This window comes from Melanerpes formicivorus, unplaced genomic scaffold (assembly GCF_026170545.1).
Source record: "Melanerpes formicivorus ecotype bairdi unplaced genomic scaffold, bMelFor1.0.p_v2 SCAF_62, whole genome shotgun sequence".
In the NCBI taxonomy this organism is placed as follows: Eukaryota; Metazoa; Chordata; class Aves; order Piciformes; family Picidae; genus Melanerpes; species Melanerpes formicivorus.
In genome coordinates, this window is record NW_027142414.1 from 3,910,368 (window position 1) to 3,925,164 (window position 14,797).

At 37.0% G+C, this 14,797-nt stretch overlaps 1 protein-coding gene across 3 annotated transcripts in view; it reads left to right on the top strand.

Annotated features, from left to right (window-relative positions):
- TTBK2 (tau tubulin kinase 2) overlaps window positions 1–14,797 on the top strand; it is a 104,601-nt gene that overhangs the window by 31,441 nt on the left and 58,363 nt on the right. For 2 of the 3 annotated variants that reach the window (XM_068162228.1, XM_068162229.1), the window contains exons 2-4: window positions 3,515–3,677; window positions 8,961–9,108; window positions 14,519–14,592. In XM_068162228.1, coding sequence (XP_068018329.1) covers window positions 3,609–3,677; window positions 8,961–9,108; window positions 14,519–14,592 — 291 coding nt within the window. In that variant the 5' untranslated portion in view covers window positions 3,515–3,608. The remainder of the gene's footprint in view (window positions 1–3,514; window positions 3,678–8,960; window positions 9,109–14,518; window positions 14,593–14,797) is intronic. The other variant, XM_068162227.1, reaches the window with a different exon arrangement.

Consider the following 14,797-nt stretch of genomic DNA (forward strand, 5'->3'; position numbering starts at 1 on the left):
GAGACTTTTATTCATTTGTAAAGTTTAGAATTAGAATTTCTACAAGTTAGGTTGTAGAAACAATCTGAATTAAATTCCTTCAAGATTCACAGAACTTCCAATTCAAATTTTGTTCTGAGGACCATCTCCAAATAATGCATGTTTACATCTGTGCACAAGTCCTTCAAATATAATCCTCTCCAGTAATGCCTGGGACTTTTTCCACACACATTTGGCAAAGGTGTATGTAACCTAAATTGCACCTACCAGAAGATGCATTTTGTGTTATTAGGTAAGGAATATAAATATACTTATCCACTGCAGTAAAGGTTGTTAGTGAACACATCAGAGCAATGACAGCTGGTCTAGATCAGATTATGAATAAAGACTTTAAAGAATCCATATTCTTGCAGCAGTGCCTGAATGTAAGCATGGAGATTTTTAAAAGCATCTGATAGGGTTGTAATTTAGGAAAAGCATAAAACAGCTTCAGACTTAAATTAGGGAAATAAATTTGCTATCATAAAGGGATAAAAAATTCATCCTTTGTCTGTATTCTCTTATATTGGTATGATTGATTGTAATTCAGAGTTGGTGTCTGACTTTATCTCGTTGCCCATACCACAAGAAGAATGCAGAGAAAGAGGATTTTCAAGGAAGGACCATATCCAAGACCCATGGGATAGGAAGAAAAGTCTAAAGCTTAATTTATTAATTTAGAGGAGATTAAAACATATGTTTAGATGATGAAATGAAGTGAAATTACTAGGAATGGAACTTGATTTTTCAAAACTGTAACATGATCCTGTGTTAAGAAATTAAAATTAGAGCTATTAAACCTTGAAGCGAAGCGAGCCAGGCTTATTATGAAAGAAGGGATGAATTGGTACCTTACCAGGGCAGATAGGACTCTTGAACTCTTACAAATTAGTGTGTGCTGTTAGCACACTGAAAGGGGTGAAGTTATGGCCTGATCAGGTAGAGGTTCATGCTGATTTCAAGCTTTCTGACCTTGACGTTTGTGACCACTACTTTATTTTGAATCTCAAAGAAAGCTGAATTCTTCAAACCAATCTCAACATCTTTGTAAAACTTGCATTTTGGAAGTAAAATAGTGCTTGCAGTTCAGGAGGTGCTTGGGGCCTTGACTTCAGGGATTCAGGAGAGAACTTTTAGCTCCCATGCAAAACAGTTTAATGTGCTTGGGGTTTTGCTGCTTTGAATACTGGTGACTGATGTTTTTTACTGCTTTCTAAGGCATGCAGGATGACAAGAAATTTAACAAGGAATTAGTGTATTGGAATAGGACTGAGGGATTGTGTATAAAAGAAGATTTGTTACCCTGGCTATGCAGATGTTATGTATACTAATATGGTACTTCTATGATAGTTCTTAAAATATGGGATGGATCTGTGCATATATGTGTTGTACCACTGCATTCCGTACCAGTTACTGATCCTCTCTCAGTGTGCTTAGGAATCCATGAATGAATAGCTCTCAGAAATGTTTGTCAGAGCTGTGACTATTAATTGTAATATAAAATGGATTTAAAAAATAATAAAATAAATCAAGTGTCATATCTAGGCTGATGGCAGTATAAACATAAACCTCTAAACCCACTTCTAACTGTCACATCTTCGCTTTGATGAAGCGTCTGCTTTTCCTACAGGTGATGAATTTTGCCCATATTTGAAAGCTTTAGGAAAAATCATACATGCCAGTTTTACTTTTTGCTCCTGTGACATGAATGCTTCATCATTACTTTTTTTTTTTCTTTTTGTTTTTAAATGGGTGTCAGAAAAAGAGCCAAACCCTTGAAGTCTTGGTTTGGGAGTAGACCTATAACTTAGCGAAGACTACCACCTACTTTGATGTAAGGGGGTAGTGGTGGGAAGGGAAGCAAATGGCAAAATCACTGTACATGTTGTAAGCAAGTAATTTTAGAAATAGACCTTTTTTCCTTTCACTAGTGCCATTTCATTTTCTCTTTGACTTACCTAGTTCCTGACTGTGTTAGGATAATTGTGTTAGAAAGGCCAGTAATTACGGTCAGTGGTTAGTAATGGTGAGGGTGTTCACATAAATGACTAGACTTCTCTTTAGAATTTTGACCTTATCTGCAGGGAGAATTTACCAGCACCAGTAGAATTTAAATTGGTTTAGTTCTCCTTGATTAAATTGCAGAGTGGATGCTGCTACTCAGAGTATGCTATCTTAATTTGGTTTCCCTTCATTTATTTGAATTAAACCAATTCAGGCTACATACTCTGAATGAGCACTCATTTTTACAGGGATGTAATCCGCTCTAATTTGGAATAAATTTAGATCTTCAACTAATCCAGATTAATTCTTCTTCAGAGGAGTCTGTTTTGTTTGGAGTTGTTTAAATATCAGACTTTACCATTAAAGCAAGAAGGGCATAAATGAAATACGAAATATATGAACCTCCCCTCCCACCTGTAGTTATTGTCATGTCAGACAAACCTCTGCCTTAAAACCCAGGCCTTTTAAGCAGGAGATCAGGTTTTATAAAGCATAATTTATCTCTTGTAGTAAACTTGGCATTTATTCACATGGAAGGGCATACTGTTAATTTAAATCAGAATAATTGTACCAGTTTTACATACTATTTCTGTGTTGATTCAGGGAGAAAAGAACTTTTCACTTTTAGTTTATGTTGTTTTGTGCATGGTAGAAATAAATCAAATACACTTTTGAACAAGAGTCTTGTCATTGGATAGGAGAGTTTGTACAGAGGGTTACATTTGTGTAATTACACCAGTGTAAAAAGTAGGCACAGTTCTAGAAAAGCTTCAAACAGCTGAATTAGGCTTTTAAGTGGGTGTGCTAATTGTTGGTGGGAGCCATTATGGCTTTATAAAATCCCATTTAGAGATGGTCATCTGAAGCCAGAAAATAAAAAATATAAACTCACAGAGTTAGTATTATTTTTTCTTCCCTTTAGCTATTTATATCCTGACTTAAACCAACAAAATTATACTTTAGACATATTTAATCATAAATAGTTCTAGCTATCTGAAACACAGTGTAAAATGTGGAATAGTCTGTTTGCAGTGCAAAAAGTTACATTAACAGTTCCAATCTAAGTTATCTGTTCTTGATTTTTGTAATTTTTGGAATATTGCTTTATGCTTATTATTTATATCTCTTAATTACTTAACCAGTTGCTTAGTAAATTATTAGACCTTTAAAGTCGTTGTTATTAAAATTAAATGTACTTATGACTCACAGCAAGTTGAAACTGCCTGCAGAATATAACTCTGAAAATGTATATGTTCATTAGTACTGTTTTGGGAATGGGCATGGAGGTTTGAGAGAGAGCAGGTTAATAAAATAAGGGAGAATACACTTGAATTTCTTTCTGTGCTGGAAATTGTTTGACTAGATCTCCCAGAACATGGGTCACTTAAGGGACCCAACATTTAGTTAGGGTGCTAGGTAATAAACACAGTTTTTTGTCTTATTTCATGTTGTTCTGTTGGTCACTGAGATCCCGTGTTCTGCTCTGTTTCAGCAGTCACTGGTTAAATGGAAGCCGCTTCTGGGATCTGGATGGTTTCTGCTGACATAGACTTTGCATAGCAGCTCCATCGCCTCAGGAGGTTGCAATGAGTGGCGGAGGGGAGCAGCCTGATATCCTCAGTGTGGGAATCTTGGTCAAAGAAAGATGGAAGGTGGTGAGTATGCCTTCCTACAGTTCTTTTTCTCTATTGAAGCATATTTTTAAAAAAACAGTAGTTTGTGCTTTGAAGTATTTTACAAAATTATTGTGAGATGTATTTTGCTTAATACTTAAGTGGTGAAAGGACTCTTACCCTACTTTAGAAAAGAAGTAATATGTATTTAAGGTGGTGGGTTTTTTTTTTCTGGTAAGGGCCTAGGAAAACTTCTAAATCCTGATTTTGTGCCTGTTCAGAGCACATCTGGAAGAATCTTGTTAGCATATTAAATCCTTTAGAAATCAGTCAAGCACCCTCTTGAAACCAGTCAGATTGTGAGATCTGTTACTTCTTATAGGAAGCTGTCTCAGGACCTTTCTGCTATTCCACTTAGAAGTTATTTTTATTTGTTATATATTGTAGCATAGATTTATTCCTGGTTGATTTTACATCCATGTGATTGTACACCAGTATTGGCTTTGCCATAAATAACTCTGTTCCCTTTTGGTGTTCATATCCTTGATTTATCTCTAGAGGGGAATAGCATTGGTTTGAAAGTATTTTTGCTGGAAAAACCAGTCTGAGTTCTCATAGTTCCTTCTCCAATCAATAGAGAATTTGTTTACTCATGGATTTTTCTGAGATTTTAAAAAACAGACAACAAACCCCCCAAAAAATGGGAGGAAAAGAAGCACCAATTCATAGTAGATTGCCTGGGGTAACTTTGTTTAGTAGGCTGCGAATGGGTATTGAATCGCTATTTCTTGCACTGCCTTTGCTTTTATTACTCCTCTATTTCAATATTTTGTTTAAAATGAGGAGGCTGAGCATAGAAGAAACAGATTCATCGTTCACTTCATACGGAGAAAATAATTTCAAGTGTCTTATGCCTTACTCTTCATTTATAAATGCAGGAAGCTGCTACTAGCTTTGTGTGGGAAACCTTTACATTTCCTTTGGTGTAAACAGAACCTAAATGGCTGTGTTTGGAGTGTATTTATAAAATAGCTTCTTAAATTGCATCTCAGTACTTCAGTGAAGTAAAAAATGAAAGCATAGTCTTGAATCAGATAAAATAGAACAAAATAGCATTATAAACAGATTACAGCATACTATATCCCTATTCACTAAACTACTCAGTTATGTGATATATGCAAAAGTAGTCCTGTTTTATTCAGGTTTATTTTCTCACTCTGTAATGAAGGCTGATGATCAGATTGGTGTCTTTCAGAGACTATCAAGAGCAGGCTGTTGTTCATCTTGTGATTGTATATTTTTGACATGTATGTTTTCCAGATCAAGTACTGCAGGTGAATGACTGCCAAATATTGTCTGTGGATAACTCTTCAATTTCTTAATTTGTGTAGCAAACAGTAAGGATTTATTGATGGGGTCTAAGGTGATACACTTCCTTCTGAATTCTAGATTTCCTAGGACATCTGCCAGTGGAAGAAAAAAGCATGGAAATTTTAGCAATTCCTAGGTTATTGATGTTTTTGCTAGGTTCCTGGAGCAGAAGAGAACTCCAGAATTCCTTATATAGAAAGAGGAGGTGGTATAAACCAGTGAACTTTTATGTTTTGACTGCAAAGGGTACTGCCCTGAATTACCACTAGCACTTCTGATTGTTCCCTGTGGAACTCTGTCAACATCCTGCTTTATTTTCCCCCCAGCTGAAGCATGGTAGCTCTGTAGTATCATTTCATGAGAATATTTTGGTTTAACTAGTTTAAGAAAAAGCTGCTAAGCATCCTGGAAGCTATGTAAAGATTTGCAGGTCAAATGCGGTTTTAATTGTTCAGGACCTTTCATTGTGAAAAAAGACCTGAAATTGTGGACATGAACACGTAAAAAAACTATGCTCAATTAAATTCAATTTTAACCTAGACTAGTTTAGGGTGATTCTATTTTGAAAATTAAGCATAGAAAATACATTATAAAATAATTTTCCCCAGTGACATCATCCCTCTCTACAGATACTTTGTTGTCATTTGCTTTTATCCTCTGTTGATGCCTTTTCTCATCCTGCTTTTTTGCCTCTGAAATGTTTATTACAGTCCTGACTTGGAGGCTTGATTGTAATGATAATTGTTTTTAGGTAGGTTTAAGAACATCATTCAATATGCAGTGTAAGCTAAAGTGCCAGCATGAAACGTGCTTGGAATTGTATATTTTCCACTTGAAGCTTACAAAGAGTTGGGAGTTAAAGAATGGAGAGAGTGAATTTGGAGTATGAGATGCTGAAAGCAAAGAAGAGAAGCTTGAAACTAATGCATGAAAGAACAGCCCTGTGGAGAAGGACTTGAGGAGTACTGATTGATAAAAATCTGGAAACCAGCCAGCAATGTGTGCTTGCAGCCCAGAAAGCAAATCATATCCCAGACTTCATCAAGAGAAGCATGGACAGCAGGTTGAGGGAGGTAATTCTGCCCCTCTAATCTGCTCTGGTGAGGCAGTATCTGGAGTACCATGTCCATCTCTGGAGTCCTTGGCACAAAAAATACATGAACCTATTGGAATTGAGTCCAGAGGAGGGCCACAAAAATGATCAGCGGGATGGAATATTGCTGAGGTTGAGGAGGGCTGAGGTTGGGGTTGTTTGGCCTGGAAAAGAGTAGGCTCCATCTCTTGTAGCCTTACAGTACTTAAAGGGGGCCCTATATGAAAGAGGGAGAGAGGGCAAGGAGTGATGGCTTTAAACTAAAAGAGGGGAGATTTGGACTAGATACAGGAAAGACATTTTTTACACTGAGGGTGGTGAAAAGCTGGAACAGGTTGTGTGACCCAGTGACAAAGGACAAGGAAAGTAATTTTTTTTTTCCCTACAATCAAAAATGAGGTTGATTTGTTCCTGGAGTTATTGACCGGTATCATTATTGGATGCGTGTTAATGGTTCTGGTGTGCTTTATCTGAGGATAGAAATTGATCCGTTTGTTTGCCAGTGTGCTGGTTTATTTGGTTCTGGAGGTTTATTTATTTATTTAAAGCAGAAAAGCCACTTCAAAACTTTCAGAAGCAGACTTGATCAGCCTGTCTGTTTCTCAGAGGTGGTAAATGAAATTATATGACATACTGCTATCAGTTTGTATAGGGATGAGCATGCCTCTGCCACATCTATCCTCTCCCACCTTTTTCACCATGCATTCTCATTGTCTCAGTTGTGCTTATACTATGATTAACATTTTTGTGCTGTATTTTTTATGTTGTTAATTTATGTCAGATCAATGTCTGTGTTGAACTGTTAGAGTCCTATTAATAGCTCAGAGATCAGGCAAGATGCTGGATTTACCAAACCAAGAGGTGGAATGTGAAAGTGCAGACTTAAAATGGCCAAACTATTCACAAAACACAATTTTTGAGACATATGCATAAACACATGTGTTATTTTTATTTATTTAGAAAGAAATTATATCTAAAATCCTGTTAAAACTTAACTCTTTCCAGGAGTTAAATGACAGATCTTGTTCCTTTCTATAAGGACCAACACCCTGCATATACTAAACGTAACAATGTAGCCAAGTTATACTGAATATTTAATCAAACTTGAAAGGTTTTTATTTCTCACAGTTGGTCACTATTTCAGAGTTAACCACAGATTCTTACCTGATTGTACCTTAAACAGGTCATGTCCAAAGGCACAAAGGCCTTACTTGGGATTTGTGATACTGGGTGCTTGAACTCGTTAAGTTCTTGTAAACGTGTAGGTTAAAGAGTAACAGACTTAAACCTGTGTAGACAGTGCGCTTGTTACACTGATTCACAGAAAGTGCTGAGCTGCTGGAGGAGAGGAGATATTTGCTAACAGTTGCTCGAGTGTTCGCTAGAAAGAAATGAATGTGAATTTACAGTCAGAAGCACATATTTATGTGCATTAGTTCTGCAGGTCTGAAAATGTGTTGTGTGCTGTCTGTGATGTGTATCTTTTTTTAAACTGACAATGAACTGGCCAGCAGTGAGTAATGTAGGAAATGCTTTGTATCCTGGGCAGTATTTTCCTCTTCTTAAGAATACTGAAACAGCAGTTGCTTGTGGTGGTCAAAGATCTTCAGGACAGAAAGTATATGATGAAACAGTGAGTGATGTTGTAGTCCTACAGAACAATGATTTCATGCAGCATGGCTTGAAAAATGAAAGTAAACAGGAGTGTTTTACCTGATACATTCTTCTGTATTCTTAGGAGCCTGGACTATTTTAAACATTGTTTTTCCTTCTCAGTCAGATGGCTCATTGTCTGGATTAGGAGACATTAGATTTATTTTCAGAATCTGAAGAGAGGTCAGCATATTGCTGATCTCTAGATCCCCAGAATGCTTAGATGTCATTTAATACAGTGTAGTCATAAAACCTTAGCAACTTTATTTTTTGAGGTGACATTTAGAAAACCATGTCAGTTCTTTCAGGGTAAAAGAGAGTAAACATACAATGTTGCTTTCTTAATGTTTCTTAGGTTAAATTATTTTTGTCTCCTTTTCTCTTTCATGATTTTTACAATGGTAGCTAAAGGGGAGCTCGCCATATGGAGCTACAACATGAAATAACATTGGTATTTTTGATACCCCAAACAAGACAAGTCTTTGTTCACTGTGAACATTTAAAGCAGAGTGAAAACAGAACTGTTACTGCTTGCTCTGAATGTAGTGCAAACTGATTAATATGCTGGGAGCATTCTTACCTCTTCTAACACAGATGAAACTTTTGGTGGTGCAAGTTTTTTTAGTATGTCTGTTAATAAGAATGGTATTGGTGAACCCTAAGTAAATGTGAGTAACATTAGAAGTGTATATTGAAAGATAATCTTGGCCCTTTCTTACCATAGATGATTTAGCTGTTACGTGTAAGGCACTGCTTATAATAGAAAATGCCATGTCTTTTCAGTACATCCAAGATCTTTTGTACCTTTAGCATACAATGTGCATGGTTTAGCATACAATGGCATAGTTTAAAAACATTGTTGTGCATTTGTATTTAAGGAAACATTTTAATCAGCATGCTGTCATTGGTCAGGCTCATGCTAAGAATGCTAGTGCACTCTGGTATTCAATACAGGTGGAGATCAGGTGTGCTAATTTGTTTTCTTAGGATTTCCTTCTAAACTGTGGTCAACCATTTCTGCGGAGATTATTCAGTAGCTGTTTTATGTACTGAGAAATGTGATTATGTTATTTAAAAATCAATTAGTAATACAGCAGCATTTGTAGTATGGCAGGCAGTGCAAAAGAGTACTGATGTTTTGTTTAATTTCTTTTTTTCTCCCCCCTTTAAATCTGTTTTTGTTATCCCACCCCTCTCCCCCCATATAGCTGAGGAAAATAGGAGGCGGAGGATTTGGAGAAATTTACGATGCAGTGGACTTGCTTACTCGGGAAAACGTTGCACTGAAGGTCGAATCAGCTCAGCAGCCAAAGCAAGTGCTGAAAATGGAAGTAGCTGTGTTGAAGAAATTACAAGGTAGGGCTGCACTCTGGATGTGTCAAAAGCAGAACATCCGTGTATCTTCTTAAAAAAATCATAATCTCTCTTTAGTTATAGCTTGAGTAAATAATCATGGTATTCTGCAGCTTATGGTTAGAGAGCTATTAAAAATGGAATAGAAGCTCTTTCAGATTCTGAATGTTTTGCTACAATACATCTTTTTCTTGGAACAGGATAACATGAAAATAAAAAGAAGAACAGAAAAATTAAATTGTTGCAAAACCTTTGCTCAACTTGCAGTTTATCCTGGGTTGGGACCTTCTTTCCTTTTTCAAATAAGACCTTTAAGTATTTGTCTGAAGCTGTCATTGCAGAGGAATATGCGATGGCTTCTCTTCATTGCTTTTCACAAGACTTTAAAAAGGAAGTTTAAAGGGTGATGTTTTTCCTTAAAGAAATTATTTTGCATCTGGAAGATTTTGACTAAAACATCTGCTTCTGTCAGGATCCAAATTTTCCCAAACTCTTAGTTCAAGTAAAGCAAAATCTGCATGGCATAGAGTGAGTGCTGCCTAATCTGCTGTAAAGGTCACATTACAGCAGAAAGTGATGGCCTCTATAGATTTAAGAGGGCAAACATGTCACATGTTACAGTGTTAACAAACTGTCCCTCTGTTTATATCTTCTAAAAGAATTTCACAAAACCATCTAGCATTGTATAGTTGAGCAAGGAGATCTGGGGACTAAGTATTAGCTTTCTTCGACTTTAGCTTTCTAATCCAGAAACAGAGAGTAAATTTCAGTATTACCTATTCTAAATTTATAAACACTTTGTCAGGCTTCTTGAAAGAAATAATTTTGAAGAAACAAACACTTGTGGAATTTTACCTACTAAGAATTAATTACATTCTTTTTTTCTTTCTGCATGCATGAGCTTTATTCTGTTTTTAACAAAAAGTCTTTAAGGTGGTGTACATGAAGCCAAGAAAGTAACAGGGAAGATAGTAATAACCAAAATAAAATGTTGTGTTTTGGTAGTGCTACAACGCCAATGTGTTTGTACAAACATGGCTGTATGTGGTACCATGTAACTGGAGTGCCTTGTAACTCTCTACTGTGAATTTAAGTGAGGTGCAGCTTGAATGCTTTGTTCTTAGTAAAAGCTTTTTTACCTTTTGAAATGTTTTTGCAAACTAGAAATGTTTGCTGAAGAATGAAAAAGTTGGTTTGTGAATCGTTGCCACAGAAGTAACAATTTTCCTATCAGTCTTCCTTTGGGTGTATAATTGCTTTAACAATCCAAGTCTTCTTGCAGAGGAGTCTCTGGTTCTACTGAATCGTGGAAAATACTGTCTAGATGAAAACAAAAGAAAAATGAAATACCTGAGCTACAGATAGACTGCAGCAAATAATCCAAATATTATATATTGCAAATAAAGGTATTTCAGTTATTTTTACTCCCAATATTAATTCTCTGCAGAAACTATAAAAAGAATTGAAAAAAAACCAAACCACAAACCCTTTGATTTTGTATGAGACATTTTTGAGCTCTTTTGACAGCCTTCCTAATGAGAAAACAGTCTTAATATTACTCCTTAATTTCATAGTATCAGTCAGTCAGAGTTGGAAGGGACCATAAGGATCATCTAGTTCCAACCCCCAAGTTTTTACCTCTTAATACTCTCTTGCATAGTTGAAAAAAATGAAGTTGGTGATTCCCTGCTAGTAGCACTGGAGATGACCTCCTACTACTGTGAAACTACTCTAGTTTTATGTGGGGAACGTTGTAGATAATCAGAAAGGTAGCTGCAGCAAGAGATGGATCAAGGGTGAACCTTTTGCATATATTGAAATTTACAGTTTGCACAGTTCTGTAACTTTCTTTACACATACATATATTTTTGCCCATATTTAAAGGACTTTTACTGACCAAGGTGATCATAGAAACCATTTTGTTTTACGTAAAATTTTGGTTTCTAGGAGCCATTTCCATTTAATTTTTCTACCTTCCCGAGTTTTCAGTATGCAAGAGCTGAAAATTTGAAGCAGAGAGAAAATGAAGAAAAATGGGCAAATTGGGGAGCAGAAAAGAGGTTTATATCCTTGAAGAATATTTTTGTATTAAATTATTCATTTTCCTTACTTCTGACAAGTCCTTTTTCATGCAGATTCAGAGCAGGTGAAATTGTAAACAGCTCTTTTAGGATATTTCTGTAACAACCCTCTAACAGCATGCACCCTCTGAGACCAATTTTTATCTTGTTCTATCCCTTTTTGGCATGTGTGTGTATATGTATGTATATAATTACTACCCTTTTCTCAAAGGACTTAGGTTCTTTTACTTTCACAGTGTTCTAGTTACCTTTGGCATAATCAGAGGAAGGAATCTAATTGTCACAAAGATCCTTTCTCTTGCAAATACTTGCAAAGTTTTCTCTGTGAATAGAATGTAATGAGAGGCAGTAAGCTGACAGCATCATTCAGGATTCTCTTGATGTGTGGATCTTATTTTCATAGAAAAAAATGTATTTATTATCATGTATGATTTCTGGGAAAATGATGAAGAAAGGCTTTGGGGAAATAATGAAACAAACAGATGTAGTATGTCTGAAGCCAACAAAACAGCTCGTCTAGTCTTTATGCGAGCTAGGCACACGCTCAAGGTTATAAACATGCTTTTGAGTGTTTCTGAATTAGAATCTTATTTCAGAGAAGCTGTGAAACTGAACTGAGAATAGCTGCTGGCAGATGTGCAGGGCTGTACTATTTGTTACTGTATTTGCTTTCAGAAGTTTTGAAAATGCAAAGACTATGGTCAATCATTGCCGGGCTGAAAGCAGACATAACTCTGTAGCTGTGCAGTAGTGGCTTCTAAGAAGCTCTTTTGAGAGCCTGATCTAGCAAAACATGCCTTGATGTGTGAGTTGTTGTGTGACGTCTCTTAATTACAAAGGAGGAGTAGGTTCCATTGATAGGGCCATTTCTTACAACACAGTCATCAGTTTCATCTCTGAAGTTTTAATTTTTACCCCCTGCCAGTATTGCTACCTCCTAATGATTGTTGGAATTTAACTCTTTCAGCTCTGGTTTTACTTTTTTAAAAAATAAGAAATCTGCTGCCACAGATGGTTGTTTTGTTTAATCATGTTGTTAGGCCATCTGTTCCCACAGTCAGATGGGAGAAGACAGATTTATCGCATCTCACTCAGTGAGAGTGAGACTTACTCGGTTGGTTTCTGTCTCACACAACCTTATGGGCTTCTCCCTCACTCATTTACAGCTCTGTAGCGTAATTTAGTGATGGGTTGCATCTGGTGTAGGCTGAAAAGCTAGTGGTAGTGATAGCTGCAGCCTGGGGAATGGCATGTAGACTTTGCACCCTCTCTAGGAAGCTTTTCAAGGGTGTAGTTGTTCACTGCAGACTGTTACCATTTTCTCCCCCTGCTCCCTAGCTGTGTGGCTCACAGGTGTGAGAAAATACTGTTTTCCCACTGAGGGAAAAGGAGCAGAAGGTATTTGCAAAGCTGTAGTAGGTGTGTATAGCCACACTCTAGTATTGGAAGATCATGCTATTTCATAGAATCAGTTATAGAATACAGGGCTCATCTGGTGCAACCTTTCTCGGGAAAAGCACAATCTAGACCAGATGATCCAGCATCCTGTCCAGCTGAACCTTAGAAGTGTCCAGTGTCGGGGCCTCTAGCACTCCCTGGGGAGTTTATTCCAATGGCTGATTTATCTGAATAGGTGTGCAGGCCCTAGTTCTGTCCTTTCCCATTTCCTCATACTGTTATAAGAGTTCATTTCCAGAGAATTTACAACCCAAATGTAGGTACTACTCCAGCTAAAATAGGGTTTCTCTGACCAAACCAAGTTTGGGCATTTACTAAAGTTGTCAGATGAAATCTGACTATGTCTCTCTGCAGATGTTCCTTCAGCAGACCCACAGCGGCTGTAAAATGAATCATAAATATTTGAGATGAGACTTCATTAACTGGAAACTGCAGCAATGAATATACAAAATTTCATCTTGACAAATGTGCTGCAAGTCCTTTTTCTTCATAAGATTATACTGTCTGTAATATTGCCTGTCTCCCTTAAACAAATGGGTGGAAGGAAGGAATGGAGGAAAAGCAGTGATGCTTGCAGCTCTGCACTTGGGTATTTTCAGAAGTTGTAGAGTTGTCTTCTAAAATAATTCTTTTAAAATAAATTATTTGGATAAATCCTGTGTCATTTGCTCTGTTTAAACAGGACTATCTGTTTTTATAGTACGTGGCAGGGAGCTTCCTAAGGAATCAGTAAAGAGGAAACCACTCTTCTGTCAGGTGATGTGAGAATATTCAGAAGCTGTAGGGCCGAGCTCTGGGGCTTTAAAGCAGAAATATTTATTTTAATTTATTAATTGATTTTCTCATATCATTCTTTATTTTTCCTATCTCTTTTTTCTCCCTCCCTGCCCTCCCCCTAGTTATGACATCCCAAGGGTAAAGAAATTCATGAAAGAAAGTAGCTGAGAGAAATGATACACAACTTAGTGGCCACTTGTGACTATCAGCTTTATTTTGGCTGTAGCCTCTGTGGTGGCAGAAAGGATGCTAAATGGCCTGAGGGACTTAAACCCTACAGTTCCCACTTCCCTCATAGACTGGGATCATATGGGGTGCCAGCTTCTCTCCAGGGTGAACACAGATACTGAAATGACAGTAAGGCTGCATTCTCCTTCTGTTTCCTTACTGTAGTTTTTGGCTTGCCTTTTTCATGCTTTACCTGGAGAATCTTGTGCTTTAACTTATAACTGCAGGCTAGTAAGGAGATTATTTTTGCCTTGCTGTCTTCTGCTCAGCAATTTGTTCCTAGGACAGGAGGAAGCTTTAAAGAAAATTGGCTTAAACCTGTGGTGTTTCTTTTTTTCTCTAAACTGCTACAATTCTATCTCCGCTTCAGTGTACCTCAGTTGAATTTGTCTTTTGTAGCAAAAGAGCAAAGTTCATGTTCTAGAAGTTATTAATAAATGAGATTTCAATGCAAAGACCCACAGATGCTGTTTCCTTCGGTTGTGGCAGCTGCAGCTGATAGAAGAAAGAGGAATGAGGGCAGTAAATACTGTCTGTAGCATGCCATCAGCTTTGCAAGAAAAAGAACTTTTACCAGTCTGCAATGCCTTGAATTTCTGGACATACAGACATGTTGCCATGCACGTTTTCTTATGGAAGAGTGATAACTGTGGTAGGGCTGCCTATTTTATGAGAGAAAACTATTTAATTAGGAATAGAACTGACATTGGTTTTATAGCTGTTGAACTTGTGAGGGTGGGAAACTCTATGAAAGGTCTCTAAAGAAACACAACTGTCTCTTCCAGTAACTTGCTAGGTATTTAAAGAAATAAATGCCAACTTTTCATTATTATTGGCTAATTTGCTTCTTTTTCTTTTTTTCCTGCCAGGAAAAGATCATGTCTGTAGATTCATCGGATGTGGAAGGAATGACAGATTTAACTATGTGGTCATGCAGTTGCAGGTCAGTGTATCAAAGAGATGTCAAAGTTTATTTGTGTGTTTTGGTTCATTAGCCATGTATATATCAAAATACTAGTAACATTTTAGAGGGTGGCAAATGAAAAAAAACTGAAGATCAGGAGCACATAGTAGTGAGCAAACCTGAATTGAAGTGTGCCCAGGCAGCCAAGAAGGCCAATGGCATCCGGGCCTGTATCAGGAACAGT